The 24,451-nt window shown below is 48.3% G+C and overlaps 1 protein-coding gene across 1 annotated transcript in view; it reads left to right on the top strand.

Moving 5' to 3' along the window:
- Window positions 1-24,451, top strand: part of LOC144774105 (vomeronasal type-2 receptor 1-like) — a 140,939-nt gene that overhangs the window by 9,119 nt on the left and 107,369 nt on the right. The window contains 2 exon segments of the mRNA XM_078659130.1: window positions 9,779-9,902; window positions 9,905-10,614. Of these exon segments, the coding sequence (XP_078515256.1) occupies window positions 9,779-9,902; window positions 9,905-10,614 (834 nt within the window).

Here is a 24,451-nt window from a genome sequence, read left to right as displayed (position 1 = left end):
ACAGGGTCCGCATATATTTTGATATAAAGTTTGTGCCCCTATTACTCACGACCTCTCGGGGGAACCCCACTCTGGAGAAGATCCCCAATTAGTGCTCGGCCCACCACGGGGGCCGTTGTGGTCCGGAGGGGGATGGCTTCTGGGTAGCGGGTGGCATGGTCCACCAGGACGAGGATGAAGCGGTGCCCCTGAGAGGTTCGGGGGTCCAGGGGCCCCACGATGTCGATCCCCACTCGCTCGAAGGGGGTGGTTACCACGAGGAAGGGTTGGAGCGGGGCCTTGACCTTTCCCCCGCTCTTTCCGCTGGCTTGACAGGTCGGACAGGTTCTGCAGTGATTGGTCACATCGTTGCGCATTTTTGGCCAGAAAAAATGGGTCACCAGGCGGCTGTAGGTTTTGTCCTGCCCCAGGTGCCCGGCGTGGGGCACGTCGTGTGCCAGGTTTAGGAGGAAGTCTCTGAATCGTAGGGGGACCACCAACACTCGGCTGGCCCCCAGTTCGGCAATTTTCTGTTTGCTGTATAGGAGGTCGTGGTCCCAGTAGACCCAGTGGGACCCCAACGTGTCGCCGGCGGCTTGAGCTGCGGCTTGCTGCCGGGTTCCCTCGAGGGAGGGGCAGGCCTTTTGTTCTTGCTGGAATTGTTCCCGGGTGGGACCACCTTCCTGGCGCCATTGGGCTAGTTCAGGGAGGTCGCCGAGCTCGGCGATGTCTTCGCGGTAGGGCTCCGGTGGCCCAGACTCAGGGTCGGTTTCTTCATCGACGGCGGGCGGCGGTGGCGCAGGCCACTCTGGTTCTTCGGTCGGGGCGGCCTCGGTCGGCGCCGGGGCCCGGGCTGCCATGGATCGGGTGGTCGCGCAAACCCACTCGGTTAGTCCCAGCATCCCTAGATGCTCTCTCCGCTTGACTTGGGCCCAGGGGGAACTCTCGAGGTCGTTTCCGAGGAGGCAGTCCATGGGGGCGTCGTCCCGGACGGTCACCTTTAGCAGGCCCGACACCCCCCCCCACTCGAAGGGGATTCGGGCCATCTGGCACAGGGCCTCGGAATTGTCGGCGGCCAGCACGGGGCACAGCACATTGGGTAGTATCTGTTCGGGAGTCACCAAGTGGCAGCGGACGGCCGTCACACTGGCCCCAGTGTCACGGAGTGCTTCGGCCCGGCGCCCATTAATGTTGACCCACTGACGGTATTTTTGGGTGTTGCTCGGGAGTGGAGCCCGGGGGATCATGTCTCTTTCGCCCAGACAGACTAGGACCATGGCGGCGGGCTCCCACTCGGTCTGGTCCTCGTTGTAGACCTCTTCTTCTTCTTCTCCTTCTCCCAGGGCTGCAGCAGCGATCTGGCGGGTCGGAGGCCCGGTGGGGCCGGGACGCTGGTTCATTGGGCAGTGGGGGTCACTGGCAAAGTGACCTGGCCGCTGGCATCTGTGGCAGGTAACATTTGGGCGGAGCCCCGGCCGTGCTGGGGGGGGCCCTCTTCTTGTCAGGGATGGCAAAGTGTTGTTCTGGGGCGACCCTCGGGGCGGACTCCGGGGCGGCGCTGCCGGGAAGTCTCTGTTCCGGTTTGGGCCTCCTCCGCTGCCTCGCTGGCGGAGGTGTCCCTGTGGGATCCGTCCTGATTCTCCTATCGGGGCCCGGGGGACCCGGGTGCTCACCCATCGATGGGCCTCGACGGCGAGTTTCCGTGGCTCGGTCAGCTTGCTGTCGAGTAGATGCTGTCTGAGCTCGACAAAGCAGTTGTTGGAGAGGTGCTCCCATACAATGAGGTTGAACAGCTGCTCGTAGGTGGTCACTTTGCTGCCCTTGATCCACCCTTCCAGCGCCCTGCTATAAAAGTTCACATACTCTACCCATGTAAGTACCGGGGATCTTTTTACAGTCTCTGAATCTCTGCCGGTACATCTCAGGGGTGAGGCCATAACGGGTGAGAAGTGCGTCCTTCATGTGATCATAGGAGGACATCACATCGTCGGCCAGTTCCAGCAGGGTGTCTCTTCCTTCGCTGACAAATTTCCCCCATAAGCCGGCACCCCAATCTTTTCGGGGTATGCGGTGCGCGGTCATGGCGACTTCATAGGCCTTAAACCACTGCTGGATGTCGTCATTTTTATAGTATTCTTTGACGACATCCTTGGGAATGTGGACCTTCGTGTCGGCAGGAGGCGGGGGGCTTCGGTTCACAGCGGCGCCAGCTTCTTCACTCTTGGCCTTGATCTCCAGTTCTTTGAGGCCACGCTCATGCTCAAACGTGATTTTCTTTTCTTCCAATTCTCTCTGCCTCCGTCTCTCCTCCAGGTCTGCTTGCAGCCGTAGTTGCTCAAGGGCCATTTTCTTTTCCGCTAGCTGGAGTTCTCCGTCCAGCCGGAGTCGGGCGAGCTCCAACTCATGGAGCCGGCTTCTCTCTCGCTCTCGGGCGTCTTCGTGGTAGAGGCCCGTGTCTATGTTGGCGGTTCTTTCTTCCGCTGGTGCTGTTATGGTTTCCTGGGGCACGTCTGGGACCGTGTCACCTTCGGTTTGGGGTGGTGTCGCTTCGGCCTCCACCTATGTTTGCAGCGCTTCTTTAAAATCCTCTTTGGTGCTTAGTCCGGTGGTAGCGATACCTAAGTCTTTGCAAAATTGTTTGAGTTCTTTATGGGTGTACTCCTCCAATAGTTCCTTCTGGAACTCTGCGGTCGTTCCGGCTTCTTTAGTACTCATGGTTGCTGTGTGTCTCTGTTAGTAGTGGGCGAGTTACTCGCTGTACGATTTGCGTCGGCTCGGATCCCGTCGCCTGCCACCAATGTTAGAAAGGCGATCCCAGGGGAGACAGAAGATGTCTGACTGACCACCCCGAGACCCACCTCTACGTATGGAATTGGCCGAGCGCCGTCGAGAGGCCTCCTTGGCGAGGCTCCTCTCCTACAATCGTAACAGCCGAGCAATCACACCACTACAAAGGGAACACCACAGGAGAGTAGATTCTTATGAGTCTTTATATAAAGAATAAAGGCAAGCTCTCGCAGCAATACGTACAGGGGGATCGAGGGATCCGTAAAGTCTCGGTATCAGGGGAAAGGGGTAGCGGTACAGTCTTGGTACCAACTGGTACGAGGATACCCGGCGCACAGCTCTCAATCCTCGAGCTGGGGGGGTGCAAGGAGCCGCGACGTCGTTAGCAGGGCTCTGAGAATGGTTCAGCGTGGTCGGGCCGCGACAGCGTCAGCAGGGCTCCGAGGATGGTTCAGCGTGGTCGGGCCGCGACAGCGTCAGCAGGGCTCCGAGGTTGGTTCAGCGTGGTCGGGCCGCGACAGCGTCAGCAGGGCTCCGAGGATGGTTCAGCGTGGTCGGGCCGCGACAGCGTCAGCAGGGCTCCGAGGTTCCAGGTACAAGAGTTCTTATCAGGATCAGCCGCGACGAGGTCAGCAGGGCTTCGACTCCAAGATACAACTGGAGTCCTAATCCAGGGCTGGCCCAGATATAGGACTGGGGTCCTTTGATGTCCGGACCCTCGCGCCTGGGGGTCAGATGGGCCGGGATGAGAGTGTCCAGACACCCAGCAGGGGGGTGGAGCCAGCGCCCAGGGAGGCCGGAGGGCGATCGATACCAGGCGTCCAGGGATGGCTGGAGGGCCATCAGAACTCCCCTCCTCCTGGGTCCGTCAAGTGGCCACTCTACCACCATGGCGGATCTTGGTGCCTCGATGTCGGGGCTTTGCTGGGGCCGCGGCCGGGGTCGGGTCGAGGCCACGTGCTCGGGACGTGATGGGCCCAAGATGGAGTCGGGCCTGAAATGGCGGTCCGGGGTGGTGGCCGGACCGGCAGGGTTGGGGCGAGCAGGGTTCGCCGGGTTCCAGGGGGGAGAGCCGTGGGTTGCCAGGGGGGCTGCTCTCATTGAGAGTTCATGGAGGGTAATTTCAGGGGGGGCGACAGCGGGTCGATGGAGGGCCGATGTCATCCAGGGCCCGCCATGTGGGAGGGGTAGGACCACGCCACGAGGACGGGTCCAACATTGAGGTCAATCTATCTGAAACTGTTGCAGCATTCACCAGCAGCTTTCTATTATCAGGAGATGTTCCCCAGACCTTAAAATCTTCCTTTATCCAGAAAAACATATTGCACACTTTATATTGCCATTGCATTGGTTCAGATATCTGGAATATCACATGTGACATCAGGTGTATCACATAGTAGGAGATACAGACCATGCAGTTTACTATAACTGGTGAATTTACCAGGTTTTGGATTTGGCTTTAATGTATCAATATTCATTCATGCTAATACTTATAACAATAAACCTTAATGTGTCCTTTTGTGACACAAGGCAACATGCTTGTCTTTTAATTAGCCTTGGCCTTTGCCTACCAGCAATATTGCATTCAAAATTTGCATTGGTCATGCTGATAGGAGTAGAGTTCTGTCTTGACAGAACCATTACAAAAGCTCAAGGAAAATTTCAAGGCCTAATTAATTCCTAATACTGGACTATAAAATGTATTCAATATGGGTAAAGTACTGCTTATTGGATATTATGAGTGCAAAAACTGCGCATCCTGCTCAACCTCCTATGGTCGCGCAAGGGGTGGGTTATCTATCTATGGCCCTGGATATCAAGCACTATGAAATATACTTTCATCTAGCATGGATTCTATGTAGTAAAATATATTTCAAACAACTAATATTATTCATAAATGTTTAATTAAGTACAAAAAGCCCATTTAACACATCCTAGTTTACAGCCCTCTGGGAAAGTAGTTAAAATCTTGAATCATCAATATCCAGCCACTATGTTAATCATCTCAAGAGACTTTAACATGCACTTGCTCTTTAAAAACGTAGCCGACAAACCAAGCAGAGCTTTAATTCAGATGTGCTGTTCTCAGCTTAACAAATATAATCTTACGTTATTACAGGAAGATGCACAAAATACCACTAAATTTGTTCCACCATTTAAAAAGTCAATGCAACTTTCTGTTATTGACTTTACCATCATTTCAAAGGATCTTGAATCCTCTCTCTACGATTATCAAGTGATCCCCATAATAGAAAGTGACCATAATCCACAAATAATCTCACTTGTATCATCAGTTCATCATTTGCTTGAGTCAAGGTCAATGGTAACCGGGTCAATGGCTTATAATCTGAAAAGGTTAGTGTGAGACTCGAGAAATCAGATGGAAATATGGGCATTTATAGAACCTGCAACTGCTGAAGATCCAACTGAGAAAAGACAAAGGAAGTCAATAGTAGAAATCTGGCCCTTTTGTTGTGCTTCCTTGTTGGATCGCTTTCCTGTTTCAACAACATCAAGAGGGTACACTAAAAGGCCTAAACGATCAGGATGGTTCACAAATAGATTACTCCTGCAAAAAAGGAAACTTAATAAAGTAACAAGACAATCGAACTGTGCTCTAAAATCTTTGGAATTGTGCAATTTAAAATGCCTGGGAAGAACACTCAAAAACGAAATGTGGAAAGCCAAACATACATAATCTGAAGGAATATGGACCAAGTTGCAATATAACCAAAAGAAGAGAAGTTTCCCTTGAGACAATGCTAAGTAAAGGTTACGATACCAAGCCTCACAATGTCATAAGTACATTCATAAATGTTTGAGCATCAATCCTGTCATACAGAATACACATGAGGAACATATCTGTTCTATCTATTTCTTTTGTCATTAATATCAAGTCAATGAGCTATAATTAAAAAGATGTCCATATCAATTACTTGTTTCAACCCAGTTGCTCCCCCTTTGAGATCAGGATCTGGTTGCTGTCGCCCTGCTTAAGTCTGTCCCATACAGTTTTCCATTCAAATTTGCAACTAGATGGAATTTTACGTGAGTGGAACTAATATCTCAATTGTACAACGAGACCCCTAGGTACAATGTTGGTGGTTATTCTCTTGTGGACGTACCTCGTGTTTGAACATAACGAATGGGAAGATAGTAATATGTGGGACTGGGGAAGAACGGCTAACATGCCTATCTAGTTTCTAATTTCAATGGAACACCCAAAACTCATAAAAGTACACCAGTTCTGCGGGATTAAGGGATTACTCGCTTACCCTGGATTCTGGATGAGGATCATTTCTTATAGTGAGTACTCTGTTTGTGATCCGAACAATGGTTTCTAGTCGAGATATGGGTAGTATGTTGCTGCCAGTTGTCTAGCCTGCAGTATCAGGATGAATAGATTAATACGCTTATAGTGTACGCCTTTACAGTTATGTTCTATAGAGAGAAGGTCAATGCCTACCTGTTTAAATTCATACGACTTATTATATGATCCCACTTTAGATGCGTGATCCACTTCAATTTGGAAAAAACCCTTATTATTGATCTGATTCTAGGCCACACATGTCTAGGGAGAGGGAAGGAAAGGTGCCCGAGACTGGTAAATATGATCCTATTTTTAGAGCTAGTTAGTCATGTTTTCAGTGAATACTTAATATTTTCAAGAAAGGATATACCTTGAGTGATTGCCTTGCGGTCCCTGTTTCTTACGATAGTCTAGGACGTATGTTGGTTTAAAAACAGTGCCTCTTCTTCAGCCCTTTCTTTGTAAAATCAGGAGGAAGGTTATCCTACAATGAATGGAACCGAGAATCAATAAGTATCCCGTGCATTCCCTTTTTTTTACTCAATAAAGACCCAAGTTACTAGCTCACCTGAAGGGTAGTACGTAGTTCCACTGTCAACAGTACTTCTTTAATGGCCTGTTGCGAAGACTACCTTAATTAAAAATTACAGGCGTCATGATAGAAATCTAGAGAGTTCTATGGGTTTGTTAACAAAAGGGACAGGGGAAGTGCTCCAATGTGGTCTGGGTTAGGCCGTGTGGTTTTCTCACCTGATGAAAGTTTCAATACGCCTGCAAAATGAAAAACCTGAAAGTATTCTGGTGTCTAATAAATAAACTTTATTATAGTAGTAGGAAAGCGAACAGTGCTAACATTCCTGAACCGTGCTGGGCATCTTCATTCTCAACTTTTATGGGGCTCTACAGACAGAGCTTTGAGTAATTTCATCTACCATTATATGCAAGCCCGTTGAGCAGCGGAAATTGCGGAATGAATAAAAAGGATCAACATCATAAAGCTGTATCACTAGTTATGGAGACATGGCAAGTAGATCAATTCAATATGGCAATAAGCAGGATTGGATAAAATGGTGCGCCAGGCCCCAACGGGCTCCTGAACTTCATCTTCAAGGCAAAGATACATTTCTGGTCAGAAATCCTGATGCCCTTGTATAATGATATTATAAAATTTAAAATGTTTCCTGAATCATGGCAGTGAAGTATAATCAAGGCAATCTATAAAAGTGGCCCACAAGACGGCTGGGTGACTCACGTCAACGAAATTGACCTTTATGACTTTATCAGCTGGAAGAGCAAAGTTTAAAAAGTAAAAGTTATATATTTGTTTTGTCGATATTAAGGCTGCTGTTGATTCCGTTGATTCCGTCCCCGGAATATTCTTTGAGCAAAGTTATTTGCAAGGTGCATCCCAACCCAACTGCTAAACATGATTAAATTGCTATACTCTAATACGTGGGTCCAGGTCAAAGCTGGGGATGGTAGTTGTATAACTGGTTGATTCCAAACACATAGTTAGCACCATGTCTTTTTATCTTTTTATGGCCGATTTACTGTCACATTTTAAAAATGTTAATGCTCATTCGCCTAACTTTGCAGGACAAAATAAAAAATACTTACAGTATGCAGATGATACCATACTGTTAAGTCACACTGCTATAGGCCTATGTAGACTAATAGATTCATTTAATAACCATATATTAGCAAATGGTTTATTGATGAATACCCAAAAAACTAAAATAAGGGAGATTAGTAATACAAAATCAGACATGAGAGTATGGAATATTAATGGGTTAAATATTAAACTGTAAAATTCTATAAATATTTGGGTATTACATTTGATGACAGATTGTCTTTTAAAAAGCATTTTCCTAACTTAAAAGCGAAAGCTACCGCATTTTCGTTTGCTTTTAGAAAGTTGAGAGTAACGTAAGCATGTTCGAACCATGAGAGTTTACTCAAGGCAATGAAAGAAAAGTTGATTCCCTCCTTGGCCTACTAGTCAGTTATTTTTCAAGGCAAAGATTAAAAAATTATTGATAACCTACAAATAAAAATCTTTAAATCTGTCTTCAGGGTTCCAAAGAATATCGGGCACGCCGATGTCAGATTGGAATTTGGTTTGAAAAGACAAACTGTAATCAGACAATCTGCATTTTTATAAATCTTCATATTCTTTCTTTTGTTTTGACCCAGGCACACTTGCAGGATATAATGAGGAATGAGGATGCTAAGGGTTGGAGATCTTATCTAATGGGGAATCTAAACAATTTCAAGTCTTAGCCCTTTCAAGATGTATCTAGAAACAAAGCTGAGTTCAGACAGACATTAAATCATCTAACTTCCTATTGACTCTATTGAATAAGGATGAGTTCGCTAAAAAAAAGACATGCTTGGTCGGTTATTAACTCATTCACCAAATTGGAACCACAATTGTATCTTATTACCCATTTAAAACCGTCTATATGATACACATTTATGCTGCTACAATTTGGGAGATATCCCACAAAGGACGGAACTCCCACGGTGGAACACAATTGGCCCAAAAACAGCTGTAGGTTATGTGTTTTTTAAAATGAATCTCTCTTGCATATTGTATCTATTTGTCCGCAACTGTTAGAAGAGAGGAAAGCCCTATTAAAACCCATTCTTAAAGAAATCGGGGTGAGAACATGTCGACAAGCAATCACAACTTGTCTCTCTGGGAAATCGGCTTATTTGCCTACACAGTTTGTAAAGTTCGTCCTTATTACAGAAAAAATGTTAACCTCAGAGTGTGTCACCTGATATTAGGGGTATGTTGTATAACTAACAATCCGTTTCTCTTGATAATGCTGTCAGACCCAAAGATGTTGATTGTCATCTGTATCCATGTAATTTGATCTTGAAATTGCACGTGTGGCTCAAAAATTGAAATGTTAAAAGGTTTTAATTGCTTGCAGTAACTGGGTACATTCTCAATCTCAAATTAATTGTTCATTCGGTGTAGGTTCTTTTGTGAGGAAGTTGTTACCTTTTTTAATTAATTATAAAGTATGTTGTTTTGACTTCCTTGAAAAGAACTGCACAGTGGCACTTTAACTGTGGCATTTCAATGTATGAATTTTAAAATAGGGGTAGTGTAGGTAGTTTGACTAAGAAGAATGTACTATTTTGTAAACTGTAGCGCTGTCTTTTGTGTTCCATGTGAAACTCAGAATGTGTCTCTGATATTATTTTACACTTTTCAACGTATCATTTGTTTTTTGTCACTGGACGATAATTTAATTGATTGACCAAATCAACTTATGTATGTCCAATGCATAATTTATAGTATGTTATACTTCATATTTGTAATGATTTTTATTAATCAACAATAAAGTATTTTCTTCTTTCTTGAAATAAGCTAACCTGAACACACAATGTTGTTAGTTTTTTCAAAATGTTGTCATGCTCATGCTGCCTGACCCCCTACATTAAAATGTATAGTTATTTTATGCCTCATTAATAGCAGTCAAAGCAATGATGTAGGCAATGGAAAGTTAAAGTGATGATGTCAAAGTAGTGATGGGTCATCCTTAGAAGAATATTTCATCTTAAATTCTTGCTGTGTACTTATAGCAGTCAGTAGCTGCTTTAAAGTGAGCAGGCTGCTTAAGTCAATGTCTTCTTTGAGATACAGTATTTCTTTAATCAAAGTCTTATCTGATATATTGTTTTCGACAGATAAGTCATGCTTCTGTGCTCTCCACTCTCAGTGATAAGCTTCAGTTTCCATCGTTTCTGCGCACTGTGCCTAATTACTCATTTCAGAACATTGCCCTCATCAGGCTGGTTGGACACTTCCAATGGTAGGAATGATAATATCTAATGATGAGGTGGGCTTGCAAGGAGGTCATGGAATTCGCAAAGGAATTGAGGATAACGGTGGCTGTGTGGCATTCATGGAACAAATTAATCTTCAATTTTCCAAGGAGAAGATCCTGCAACTTGCTAAAATGATTCAGGAACATTCAGTGAAAGTGATAATTGTTCATAGCATTGAGGTGCATGTCAAGCTGTTGCTGGAAACAATTTATGAACAAAACATAACCAGCAAAGTATGGATATTTACAGCAGCCTTTATCATAACTCCTGCACTTCTAGAAGGCCAGGCATGGAAAGTATTTAACGGGTCATTAGGAATTGCTCCTTATACAGACCACATGCTGTATTTTGAAGACTTTCTGTCTCAGCTTCATCCGTCTAGATATCCTGAAGACATACTAATGAAAGTTTTCTGGGATCAGGAATTCCATTGCACAATCCAAGAAGAAAATAGGACTAAAGTTTATGACACCAGAGAGATAGCCAGAAATCCAAAACCCTGTTTTGGTTACGAGGCACTGGGGAATGTGTCCCAATCCTTATTTGAGCTGAATGATCTAAGCTATACATACCAGAGTTACACTGCAGTCTATGCCCTTGCTCATGCATTAGACACCCTAATATCCTGCAGGCCAGGGCTTGGACCCTTCAGAAATGGATCATGTGCTGACATCCATGAAATCCACCCTTGGCAGGTAATAGCAAATTGTTGCATGGGGATTTTGCAGATCTATATTTGGACACACTATTTCACACTGGGCTAAAAGGATGTTGTTGAGATTTATATTTTGGTGGCAATACATCTTGCAACATTCTCTTTGATTGACTGCCAGGAGCAACTATCATGAAAGTAGTAATCAGGCCCTGAGTGATATATCTTACCGAAACAGTACTCTCTAGATCCCATCATTCCCTATATCCATCACAAATACTAAATGGCATTTCCCACTTGCAATGCTCCCTTAACAAATCCAAAGTACAAATGACCAAATTTCAAAACAAAGCTTATTGTTAGTAAAAATAATGTATTCAACATTTCATACCTATCTCTGTTTTAATTAAGTTGTGTCCACATTCCATGAAGAGTTAGTAGACCAGTATCACTTAACCATGATCTCCGGTAACAAGAGTCCCTAAAATTAGTAAAATAAGTATATCCTAGCATTAGAAATCATTCACTTAATAATGTTCCAATGATTATATAATAATAAATACACCTTAAGTTGATTTACCACCACAATCATGCAATTAGTCCATAATATGTACCCAATTAACCAACACATATTTCCATACCCGTCCTAGGCTCTCATAGCCCATTCAAAAAGGCCAATGGAAACCGAAACCTAATGCTACGTTCTTTTAGCAACCCAAATCAACATGGCGTGACCAAAACAGACTGAATAGTGCATGAAAGAAACGCGCACCATATTCAATTAATTTTGATAATCCCGACCTACTCTTGCAGCCTCTTAACATCCCTTCTAATAACCCAAATTAACATAATCATGTTTAAAGCAGACAAGAATACATCGAAAACTGAAACGTAATATTTCATTAATTTTAGCAGCCCAAACCAACATGGCAGAACCACAAATGACCGACTAATATTTCGGAAAATGCCACGCCACATTCAATTCATTTTAATGATCCTAAATTAGTCTCAAAACATTTAAAAGTGCTTGGGTTTTGGCAGAGTGATTGGATAAGTACATGGTGCTGGCTGGGTGATTGGAGGGGTAGTGACAAGAACACGGCTAGACTGCATCATTAGTGCTCATAGGATTGAAGAGGAATTAATTCCCCAACTTAAAACACGCCACAGGGCATGTTTGCACACATGTCACATCATGCCCTGCCCCCTCCCTTCACCACTGTGCAAACGCGCCTGTCGTGCGTTTTAAGTTGGAGGATTAAGTCCCCTTGAATCCTGAGGGTCCCTGGGGTCCAACTAGCCCACCTGGTGCCTCCAGTAAGAGGCACATAGCTGCATTGTAGAGAGGTGTAAAAAGGGGCATTGCCTCAGACCACCTCTCCACAACGCAGCCCTTTGGCTCTTACTGGTGATACCTGGTGGGCTAGTTGGCCCCCAAGGACCCTCAGGATCCAGGGGGAATATTTTTTTTTTTTGGGAGTTTTATATAGCGCGAACTAGAACCGAACCGAATCAGTTATCAGAGCGATTTACATAGAACCAGTTAAGTTACATGAGGACACACTTTCATTTTTTTATTTTTTTATTTTTTTTAGGCACGGGGAGATTAAGTGATTTGCCCAGAATCACAGGGGGTTATTGGCGTCGTTACCGAGACTCGAACCCAGATCCCCAGGTCCGAGGTCGAGCGCCTTAGCCGTTAGGCCAACCCCTCTCCCCAATTATTTCCCCAACTTAAAATGCACCACAGGGCGCATTTGCATAGTGTTGCTGGGAGGGTGCGGGGCGTAAGGCGCAATGGTGGCTTTATTTTTAATTAATTTTTTTAGAAGGGGCCTTAATTCCCCAGGTCCTGACCCCTATTATGTTGATTTTATTTAAAGAAAATGTAAGGGGCCCGAGTGGCCCCCCTCCTGAGGCCATTTTAGACCCTGGGGACCCCAACCCCTGGGGCATGGACAGTTTTTTTCAAAATGTATATATTTGGAGGGGGCCGCGTGGCCCCACCTCCTCAGGCCAATTATGGCCCCGGGGTCCCCATCCCCGGGCCTTTTATTTTACTTATTTTTTATTTTATTGGGGAGGGGGCCTTCATGGCCCCCCTTCCTGGTCACTCCTGGCCCCAGGGACCCCATCCCGCGGGGCTGACCCTTTCCGTTGGGGACCATGGGGGGAGCCCCAATTCCTCCATGGTCCTACCGGCTCCCCGCCTCCTGCGGGAGCCGGCATTGCTTTTCCACAAGGAGAGCTACTGACATGCAGCTCCCCGTGAAGAAAATAAATCCTGCTTTGGATTTTGGAAGCAAGAGTAACTCTCGCTCCTATACTCCAAAGCAGAATTTGCTATGACAGGGCGGGAGTCGTGCTCCCAACCTGCCATAGCAAACAGCAGTGTCCCGGGGGAGGGTATGCAAGGACACTGCAGGAGATCGCCCTGGGGGGTGGTAGTCCCCATGGCCATCAAGGGCTCCAGGACGGGTGCCGCATGGCCCTCTTTCCTACTATTAGACCCCCAGGGAAGTGGTGGTCCCCTGGGCTCGGGGGTCTGTAATGGACCCCCGCATTTACATACTTAGTGCCCCGGGGAAGTGGCATTCCTCGGGGCATGTGGGGAGGCTCAAGCCCCCCAAACAAGTTTTTTTATTTTTAAAGAGCCCGTGGGGTGGCGGTCCCCAGGGGTTGTAGGGGATTTGGAGGCCCCCCACTCATTAAAAAACAAGCCCCAGGGGGTGGAAGTTCCCAGGGATGCGGGAGGGCCAAGTTGCCTCCCGCATAATATTAACATATCACCGGGGAGGTGGCGGTCCCCGGGGCTGCGGGGGCCCTTGCAATTTTTAAATTATGAATTGGGCAATGCCCTCGGGACTTGGCCTACCCGACGGCATCATATAAATGAAATGCAGGGGCCCGCGCATCATTTTTAAAAATAATTGTAGCGTGATTTGTGACCCCAGTTTAAATTCCGCCAAAATAATTAAAAAAAATGATTTTTTGGGGCCTGGGGGTGCTTGTGGGAACCCCTTTTCTTGTTTTTTTATCTTTTTTATACTGTTTTCATATGACTCAGTTCTACAGAGTCACAAGATAGCTGCCAGCACTTCCTGGTTTGGAGTGTTGGCAGCCAATTAGAATGAAGCTTGTTTTTGAGATGGTTCGCGAAACCACTTCTGCCCTTGATATCGATATTTTTTCTTTTTCTAATTTTTCAGGAACTACTGAACGGATTCACACCATTTAACAAAAGGGACTCTTTCTGAACAAAGGGCTACCTTTTTGCCAAATTTGATATAATTCCATTCAGCAGTTCGAGCTGTATCTTTGTCATAGTTTTCCTAAAAATTACATGGGTAAAACACATTTTGGGACCCCCTTGTTTTACAGCCCCCGCTTTACGAATCACCCCAAAAATTTTAAGACAGGAGCTGACCGGACTGGGCCATTAGCTTTGAAAATTGCGCGAAGATTTGTCAATCAGCACCAAAGTTATTGGGACTAGAATGTTGCTTTTATCCTACGGTAACTAGCTCCTAATTATAACTGCCTACTGGCGACCTCCAGTAGGTAATGTATATATATATATAATTTTTTTGTTGCAGTTTCATATAGTGCATGGGGAGATTAAGTGATTTGCTCAGAATCACAGGATGCTTGAGCATCCTGCCAGACTTGAACCTGGTTCCCCAGCTTCAAAGTCAGCCGCGCTAGCTGTTACGACATTGAGTTAAAGATCTGTTATTTTTTTTCAAACGCATACAGTTAATTTTTGTTTATAGATATTGGTCTGGTAATTTGGCAAGTTGATACTTTGGGGTCCATTAGGATGTCGGGCGGTGGCAACACCGCGGTGGTGGCGAGGCGAAAAAACAGCTTTTTCCTCCCACGAGCAGCGGTACTCATATCCGCCACATTAGGATAGCATAACATAGGTCAATTCCAGTCCGCCGCCCTCAAAGTGCGCTCGCCACCGCAGCGGCGGGAGCCAATCGAGACTCTCCGCCCTGCCGAATGACGTCCGCCTGGCTCGACAAATTAGGATGGCCCAAACAAGCAGACCCACCGCAGCGGAGACACCGCCCAGCCTGACCAGGCAGAAAGTCAACAGCGGAGCGCGATCGCCGAGACCTGGTCATGAACGCCATGCATCCGGTGATGTACCTCCTACAACACTATCGTCAGATGGGCCGCCGCGGACGATGCCGCAGGTACGCAACTACACAAATGCAACACACAACACACAGGCCGACACAGGGTCCAATCACCACACAAACACCCTGCTGGGAGACACAACACATCCACAAGGGCACCCACACATGACCCACCTAACAACAAGATATACAGAGGCAAAAGATAAATTATAGACAAGAATCTGTTCTATAATAGGAGAGGTGTCCAGCCGGACACTGATTTAATTGATTGAAAAAAATGGCAAAAAATATAAAAGACACAATTATACAGTGGGATACAATCCTGTATCCAGTACATACGACATAAGGGAAAAGGACAAAAACAATAAAAAAGGAATCAACAGTCAATTATGTATAGAGCCACTAGTGAGAAGATAACAGATTTGCCTAGCTAAGCTCATGTAAATAACACAGTTTTGTAACACATTGGAAAGCTAGTGTGTCACTACATAAACAGTCGACGGCGTTTCGATCCTATAACCATTAAAGGATCATCATCAGGACTACAAATAACATTGCCTTAATTGCAAGCCTGCAAGGAAGGGGGAAACAAGGGAGGAAAGGGAGGAAAACATAATTTAATTCCTGTGTCCTCTTTATTTGTGCATAGTATAGCGGATTTTCATACCATGCTTAAAGTGAGGACCTTTCAACCATGCGTGGAGATATGAGAGTGACAGTCATATCCAGCATTTTTGTGACATCGGGGGTGCATTGTAGTGTAAGATTAATCTAAAGGGCTGTCTGGGCATAGGCGCGCTAGTTGGGCAGGGAATTTGCAGAATAGCATACCTAATTAGGTACAATTGATAGGACGCACAAGGCTGGACCGTGTAGCTATTCAGCGAGCAGGGGCGAGCAGGGGCAAGAAGGTAAATTTGCACCGTGCTTCTGTAAGAGAACCCAAGAGGTTATCGGTATTTAGATAAATTGAAATTAAATTGTCAAACGTATATAAAGGCGACCAGTAGCTTTACCTATTTGCGAGAGGGACAGGGTCCACAGTATGGGCGGACCATTCGTGGCGTCTTGATGGATTCTGGGGGGGAGAAGGGGAGAGGTACGTTTAGTACCTGTGCGGTACTTAACCGTGCGAGTGGGCTGAGTGAGGGTTGAAGCTTACCATGTATTTGGATTTATGAATCGCAAGCAAGATGGGCCTCACTCGGTGGCGGGTAAACGCAGCAGTGGCTTCTGTAATTAAGGGAACAATGATGGACCACACTTAAGGAGTGATCCGAAGCAGTCAGGGTATTGTGGCGTGGTGGGGAAGGAATTGAGGAAGGGCTTACCGTATCAGAGGTTAGGGAGGGCCGCAAAGTGAATAACTCCAGCTAGAGAAGGAACCGTCAATGGAGTTCACAATATTTTAAAGAGTGATCTACCTAAAAAAAGTAGGGAACGGTCGTTAGGGCAAATAAGCCTGAAAGGGACAGACTACGTCAGGATTCTAATCCATAGCTTACCCGTGTTGTTCGGGATATAACTTCTTCGGGTACTGCTGGGCACAATCGCTCCTGTCAGTAATTGTTCCGTAAGTGAGCCGGAACTAAATACAGCGACCCGGGCCACACAGTTTACACAAAATCACCCAAGACACATTGAGGATCAATCAAACACAACACTGATGTGCAACTCACATACTTTGCACACTTCAAACTTACAAACACAACAAGGAGGAGTCACACTCAACACCATGGACATACCAACACACAGCAGAGTGCACAAACAGGTCACACAAGGGGATACAATCCTCTACACAGGGCAATACAAAAGAAACAACAGGAATACAATTCCTGGGTGACACAATCAATCAATCAAATAGATGTGTATTGCGCACTACTCACCCGCTAGGGTCTCAAGGTGCTGGGAGGAGGGGGGGGGGTCGCTATTGCTCGAATAGCCAGGTCTTGAGTTTGTTCCTGACGGAGAGATGGTCCTGGGTCAGCCGTAGGTGGGTGGGGAGGGAGTTCCATGTCTTGGCCGCCAGGTAGGAGAAGGATCTTTCTCCGGCGGTGGCTTTGCGAGTTCGAGGGACGGTGGCGAGGGCGAGGATGGCGGATCGGAGCTGGCGGGTGGGTGTGTAGAATGTGAGGCGGCTGTTGAGGTATTTGGGACCCATGTCGTGGAGAGCTTTGTGTGCGTGGGTGAGGAGTCTGAACGTGATCCTCTTGCTGACGGGGAGCCAGTGTAGGTCTTTCAGATGGGCGGAGATGTGGCTGTGGATGTCCAGGATGAGTCGTGCAGAAGTGTTCTGTATGCGCTGGAGTCTTTTCTGGATTTTGGCTGTGGTTCCTGCATAGAGGGTGTTCCCATAGTCCAGTCGGCTGGTGACGATGGCCTGGGTGACTCTCTTCCTGGTTTTGGTGGGGATCCACCGGAAGATCATTCGGAGCATGCGCAGGTTGTTGAAATAGGATGACGAGACGGCGTTGACTTGCTTGGTCATCGTGAGGGAGGAGTCCAGGATGAAGCCCAGGTTGCGTGCATAGTCCGTTGGCTTGGGGGCGGTGCCCAGGGCAGGGGCCACCAGGAGTCGTCCCAGGCAGAGGGGGATGGTCCCAGGATGAGGACTTCCGTCTTGTCCGAGTTCGGTTTTAGACGGCTGAGCTTCATCCATTCCGTGACGTCTTTCATTCCTTCCTGAGAGCTGGCTCTGGCGGTAGCGGGGTAGTTGGTGAGGGAGAGGATCAGCTGGGTGTCGTCGGCATAGGAGATGATGGTAAGGTTGTGTTGGCGTGCAATGGCTGCGAGGGGGTTCATGTAGACGTTGAAGAGGGTGGGGCTGAGCGAGGATCCTTGCAGAACGCCGCAGATGACTTCGTGGCTGCGGATCGGAACGGGGGGAGGCGGACTTTCTGGGTTCTTCTGGCGAGGAACGAGATGATCCACTCCAAGGCCGTTCCTTGGATTCGGGTGTTGCTGAGGCGCTGTATCAGGGTGCGGTGTCATACGGTGTCGAAGGCTGCTGAGAGGTCCAGGAGGATGAGGGCAGCTGTTTCCCCGTTGTCGAGCAGGGACCTGATGTCGTCGGTAGCTGCGATGAAGGCGATCTCGGTGCTGTGGTTTGCTCCCAAACCGGGCTGCGAGGGGTCGAGGGATCCGTTTGTCTCGAGGAAGGCGGAGAGTTGTTTGTTGACGGTCTTCTCTATGACTTTGGCAGGAAAAGGGAGGAGCGAGATGGGGCGGAAGTTCTTGAGGTCGGTGGGGTCCATTGTGGGTTTCTTTAGGAGGGCGCTGATCTCGGCATGTTTCCAGGTCTCCGGGAAGGTGGCTGATGTGAAGGAGCTGTTAATGATGTCCCGTAGTTGGGGTGCTATGATGGAGTCAGCTTTGTTGAAGATGTGATGTGGACAGGGGTCGGTTGGGGAGCCGGAGTGGATGGTGTTCATCGTGCGGGTGGTGTCTTTGGTGCTGACCGGGGTCCAGGTGCAGAGAGTGGTGGTGGGGGGCGCTGGTTCGGTGGTTGGGTATGTGGTCTGTTCACCGAAGCTGTTGTGTATGTGGGCGATCTTGCGGTGAAAGAACGAGGCGAGTGAGTCGCAGAGGTCTTGCGAGGGTGTGATGTCGTTGTTGCAGGCGCTGGGGTTGGCGAGCTCTTTGACGATGCTGAAGAGTTCCTTGCTGTAGTGGGTGTGGATGTCCAGTCATTCCTTGAATGTAGTCCTTTTGGTGGTGCAGATCAGCTGGTGGTGTTTGTGGGTGGCGTTCTTGAGGGCTGTCATGTTTTCTGTTGTCTGGTCACCCTTTACACTGCACACCTCTGCTACACCCAAGACCACACATCTCATGTAGGCCATGGTACCAGGACCAAGGGCCAACACAAGATGACCATACACATACAAGGCTGGGCACAGAGAAAGGAATCCACACACATACTTCATGACATATACCAGCCAGCTTCTAGACATTTGCACAGCATCACACCCTGTGCTGGCAGTGTCCCCCAACCTGACATGTGAACAGTGTAGGCAACAAAAGCAAATCACTAACAAGATAACTGCATGTCAGGTAAAATAGCCATCACAGATTACACTACTTGCAGGGTCAGAATGGACTGAAGACCCTGTCACACCTGTCTAAAAATCTGATGCCTGCAAAGAAACTTGCAATGTTGAAGTGATACATAGAGCATGGTGCACAGGCAATCAAATGCGAACAGAAACAGAACTTTAATCAGCAAGGACACTGACAAAACACACAACAGAAGTAACTGTATTTATTCACATATTGCACAGATGTAGCGGGACAACAATAGTAGACAACAGCAAGGCACAAAATGATGTACAAATGCTAGATACCATGCTCAGGTGAAACACAAACAGGAAGGCCAGTGTACATAGCACAGGGGAGAGAACAGCACAGCAGAGCAAAGGGGGCAGTGTCCATAGCACAGGGGAGAGGCCAACTCAGCAGAGCAACCGGGTCAGTGTCCATGGGAGGTGAGACAGCAAGTACATGAGAGGCTGCACAGGGGAGAGTACAGCAGAGCAACTGGGTCAGTGTCTGTAGGAACTGTGGTCGCCAGTTCCCCGGGGGTAGCCTGGCACAAGCAGGTAGGCACCCGAAAACTTAGGTGTTAAGTGGGTACACAGCACACGCAACCACTGAGACAATAAAAGGCACGCAATGACTGACGCCACTCCAGTGTGTTTGATTAAAAATCAAATAACTTTTATATAAGATTAAGGTTCAGGAGTGGAAAATCACAGTATCAATTAGTCATCAAAGCATTTCATCAGAGGGGAGTAAAGGGAGCAGTTCAATATCCAATTTAACATGTTGCAATAACATTTCATGAAAGAATTAGCATTTCATCACTTTAACAGTGAACATTTCATGCAAGAATTAGCTTGGACAACCAGTTCATCAGGCAAGGATGAGCAATCCTATAGCAAGTGCCCACATGTCTTCAGGTAAGTAACCTGTTCAGTAGGTAAATCAAGTAACGTCTCACCAAGCAGGGGTGAACATTACATAAAACTCTTTAGCAGGAATAAACTTTCGGAATAAACATAAGTAATTAATTCATAGGCAACATCTCATTACAAGAGAACAAGCATCTCATTAGATAAGGATAAAGTTACTTATGCAAGAGTAAAACATTTTCTTCAGCAGGAATAAACGGTGCATTAAATGAGGACAAAACATTTACCAGTTAGGAAGAACCACCTCCTAGGCATAGGTACCACCGTTCCTTAATCAGCATTAAACATTTCAGTAGGTATAAACCAGTATGTCATCAGGTAAGTTGACACATTACCTCCAGCATGGTTAAAATATTTCATTAATAAACAACCCCTGCAGTATAGCACTTTTAGGCATCTGGGCAACTGTTCCTTGGATAGGATAAACATTTCATGAAGCCCGCCCCTGTAAAGAATTCATTGAAGGATCATTTGAGTGCAGTTCATGTAGAGCCATCACTATTCACCTGCAGGCATTCAGGGGATGCAACGCCAAACAGGAGCCTAAACATTTCATTCAAGGTAGAACCTTCAATTAGCTGGAGTGAAACGTTTCATTAGTCAGGTTAAACCATACATAAGGCTAAGAGTAGAACATTTCCCTACGCAGGGATAAAACATTTCCTTATATCACTGTAGGCATTCAGGAACCACTACCCTAGACAGGAGTAAAACATTTAATCAATTAGGAGTAAACATTTCAGTAGGATGTAACGCTTTGTTAAGCAAGAATAAACCTTTCCTGCAGCATAAACATGTCAACCGGTCACCATAATCATGGCATGGGTCCAGAATAAACAACCATGTCATAGAGCCAGTTCATTAGGTAGGAATAACCTTTCATTAAACGTAGCACAGTTAATTAGCAGAGGTGAAACCTTTCAGTAGGTATAAACATTCCCTGGATCAGGACTAAAAGGGGGGTGATTCCTTCCCTGAGTAGGAGTAAAACAGGTCATTGAAGGTAAACCATCCCCTTAGCAGAAGTAAACCATTGCATTACTCCATGTAGCATTACTTCATTGAACATTTCATGAGAGAATAGACGCTGCATTACTCAGCCATAAACATTGCCTAGCTGCAGGGATCAGCAGGTCATTAAATGAGGATAACCAGTTCCTTTCTCAGCACTAAACATGCATTAGGCACTAATAAACAAGGCCTCAAGCACAGGTGGGCACCTCCGTGGGCAGGGATAACCCACGCCCCCGGCTAACAAGGAGCCTTTCATTTGATCCAAAACGAGCCATTCATAAAGCTACAATAACTGGCATGCATCTGTACCCCAGGCAGGGGTTAACTCTTACTAGCTGAGGCCCCCACGGTGTCTTTTGGGGGCCCTGGCCCAGTCCCAGTACTTGAAGGGGCCAATAGGGGCCAACAGGGCCCAATTTCACCTTTCCCCCGGGGAGGGGTGAACTCGGGGTCTTCTGCGGCCTTCCGCCCTCCTCCCCGGGGTTTACCTTTCTCTCGGCCTCTCGGGGCCCTTGCGCAGGTTTCAGCTGGCCAGGGGAGGGAGGGGGCCTGTTCAGGGGGGCCCGCTCCGCTCTGGGGTCTCTCCCGAAGCTGGTGGGGGCTCTCGGATTCCTCCTGAGCCCCCGTCCGGATTCCCTTCCTGGTCCCGGGCTTGGGACCAATCAGGGGGCTTCACGGGAGGGGCGCGAGCACAGCAGCCAATGGGGGAACAACTCCTGGGGCACGGCAGCCAATGGCTGCGCGGCGTTGTCTGGAAAGGGGAGGGCTCCTACTCTTCTCCGGGAGCCATCCGATGCCTCACCCGGTCCCAGGCCTTCCTTTGGGCCTAGCAGCGCCCGGGGACCAATAGGGAGTGAGGGCACTCCCGCAGCCGCCTATGGCAGCGCGGCCTGCGGGGGCGCGTCGCTGTCAGCCAATTGGAGCGCAGCGGGGGCGGAGTCACTTCCGACGCCCCGTCACGTGAGGCAGGGTGGATGGCTTCGCCTGGCGGGGCCTAGCGCAGCCTCCAGAAGTAGCGGCGGCCCTCTCCTGGTACCGGGGGCCGCCAAGGGGGCACTGAGGATGGTGCTGGCCTGCTACTAATCGCGGCGGCCTCCCCTAGGCTCCGGGGGCCGCCTGGGGGCAATCACTGCGCTTCACGAAGCAGCGCTTCGCGGGACACCACAGGTAAGCGCTGGAGGGGTAACTACAGCGCTCCTCAGAGCTTCGCCAGTCTCGTACACCACAGTGCTTCAGGCGCGCGGGGGGAAGCGGCGCTCCGGCCACAGGCGCGCTGAAGCGGAATGGCGCTTAGTACTTCTAGCGCATCGGGGGTCACAGCACTCAACAGGGCAAAAGCACTTCAAGGGCAGTTACAATAATAGCGCTCCTGGCAGCAACATATCCTCCCATGACAGCGCTGAGCAATCAGGGTCAATAATGCCGGCAAGGCAGCAGTCCCAGCAGTTCAGGGCTAGCGCTATGAAGGAGGAGCGCTTAGCATTCACTTCAGTGGGCACTTCCCTCAGGACAGCAATTCAGCCAAATCAGTCAGGGGGTAGGCAGGACAGCGCAGGCCAATACCTGATTGACTCCCCAGCAGTCCTGTGGTAATTGGAAGGTCTTACACCCTTGTAAATAGCAGTTTCTTGTTTCTTGTTTCTTGAAGGGGGGTTGAGTTGGGGGCTTGTCAGCAGGTCACTGTTTATGGTCCCTGGGTTCCCCTCCTGCCGGGCCAGATCAGTGGGTTAGCTCAGGGTACCTCACTCAACTTAATAGGCAGCACCTAAGTCCTGTCACTCCCAGTGGCATAAGTCCCAGACTAGGCCCTACCGCCTAAATCTCCTGCGTGGGTTCCCCAGGTCAGTGACGCCCCAACTGACTGGAAAGTTTTCCCTCCCTTGCTTATATAGGCCCAGGTCAGGTGACCACCCTCTAAGGCAGTAAAACTAAGCTCCGCCCCTATTCTCGAAGGTGCCAGGAGCTTCCCTACTCTAACTGTGGGCAGGCAAGGCAGGCTGGAATGGCAACAATGTTTGGAGTCCCTGCCAGCTCCTGGCAACTAGAATGCGCCTTAACAAGACCATGCTGCAGTAGCAGGGGTCAGTGGCAGCCATGTTGAGGGTAGAGGGCACCTGCACCTAGCATTGATTTTAATAATACACAGGGCATTTTAACCTCACAGGGCCTATACAACTACATTACAAGGGGGGACTTCCAGAATTAGGAGAAGCAAAAAGCGAAATATTTCCGTGAAAAGGGCCAAGTCCAGCAGTGTCCATAGCACAGGGGAGAGTACAGCACAGCAGAGCAACCGGGTCAGTGTATCAAGTACATGAGAGGCTGCACAGGGGAGAGTACAGCACAGCAGAGCAACAAGGCAAGTGTCCATGGCAGGTGAGACAGCAAGTACATGAGAGGCTGCACAGGGGAGAGTAAAGCACAGCAGAGCAACAAGGCAAGTGTCCATGGCAGGTGAGACAGCAAGTACATGAGAGGCTGCACAGGGGAGAGTACAGCGCAGAAGAGCAACTGGGTCAGTGTCCATGGCAGGTGAGACAGCAAGTACATAAGAGGCTGCACAAGGGAGAGTACAGCACAGCAGATCAATAGGGCCAGCAACACACCCATGTTCTAAACACTGTTGAGGACTAGCACACCTGTATGAGGCACAGCTGTATGAGGGTGATGTCAACTCACTCCTGGCTGTCATGCAGACTTGCATCTGGCTGTGTGTCGGTACAGCAGGCCCACTTGACTGTGGTGACAGAGCCCCAGGTGCTGTGGGGCTAACAGTGGCTTGGCAAGCTGGAGGGCTGTGTGGACCAGGTGGCATAGTGGCATGTGGAGGTGGAGTCTTGCAGACCTCTGACACAGTGTGGGTGGGTGAGGTGGGAGGGGTGCCCTTCCACTTTTTGCGGAATATGAAATGGCTTCCCTGTCTTGGGGTGGATGGGAAGTGGTGATGACACAACAGGCACACACCCCAACTGTCCCACATCAGGTGCAGACACTGGCACAACCTCTGGAGATGTGCTGGATCCCGCGCAACACTTGGTCTGGCTACGTCTCTGGACCACCTTCCCCTCTTTGCCATGTGTACCCCCCACAGTGCCCTGCGTTGCCTTCTTGCCCGGGGTGGTCTCTACAGTGCCCTCCTTTGCCTTCTTCCCAGGTGTACCCCCTACAGTGCCCTCCTTTGCCTTCTTGCCAGGGGTAGTCTCTACAGTGCCCTCCTCCACCTGCATCAATGGACGTGGAATTGGTGTAGATGTTTTGGGTGGATGTGTCCCTGTACTCTTCCTAGGTGTACCCCTGACATGCAACACCTCCTCAGTGGGCACAGACACTGCATGGGTAGGTTTGTGTGATGTATTACTGACAGGAGAGTCTTTTGCTGGTTATGCCTCTGCAGCATGTGAGCCTGATGTCTGCCAGATTGCTCTTCTGGCCTTGCTCTTCCTTGACTGGCTCTTGTCTGTGCATTCTGGGGTGGCCATGCTCTTCAGTGGGGATGGTGTCTCTGGGCTGGAGTGTTTGGGTTGTGTCTGTTGTGTGCTCCTTGTGCTGTACCTTTTTGTTGACGCAGGCGAACCGTGCACGGATTCCTCCTGCATACTCTGGTCCCCCTCAGATGCGCTGGTGGGCGTTGTGTCACTGGCCTTCGCTGCAGCTGCAGTGCCACTCTCGCCACCACTGGTTTCTGGCTCATGCTCCTCCGTGGTCTCTTGCGAATATGCATGAGAGAGAGATACACGGTTGTGTAAGTGTCATC

The sequence above is a fragment of the Lissotriton helveticus genome, chromosome 8 (genome assembly GCF_964261635.1).
Source record: "Lissotriton helveticus chromosome 8, aLisHel1.1, whole genome shotgun sequence".
NCBI classification, from domain to species: Eukaryota; Metazoa; Chordata; class Amphibia; order Caudata; family Salamandridae; genus Lissotriton; species Lissotriton helveticus.
The sequence above is the reverse complement of the archived record's forward strand: the minus strand, read 5'-3'. Positions and strand labels throughout refer to the sequence as shown.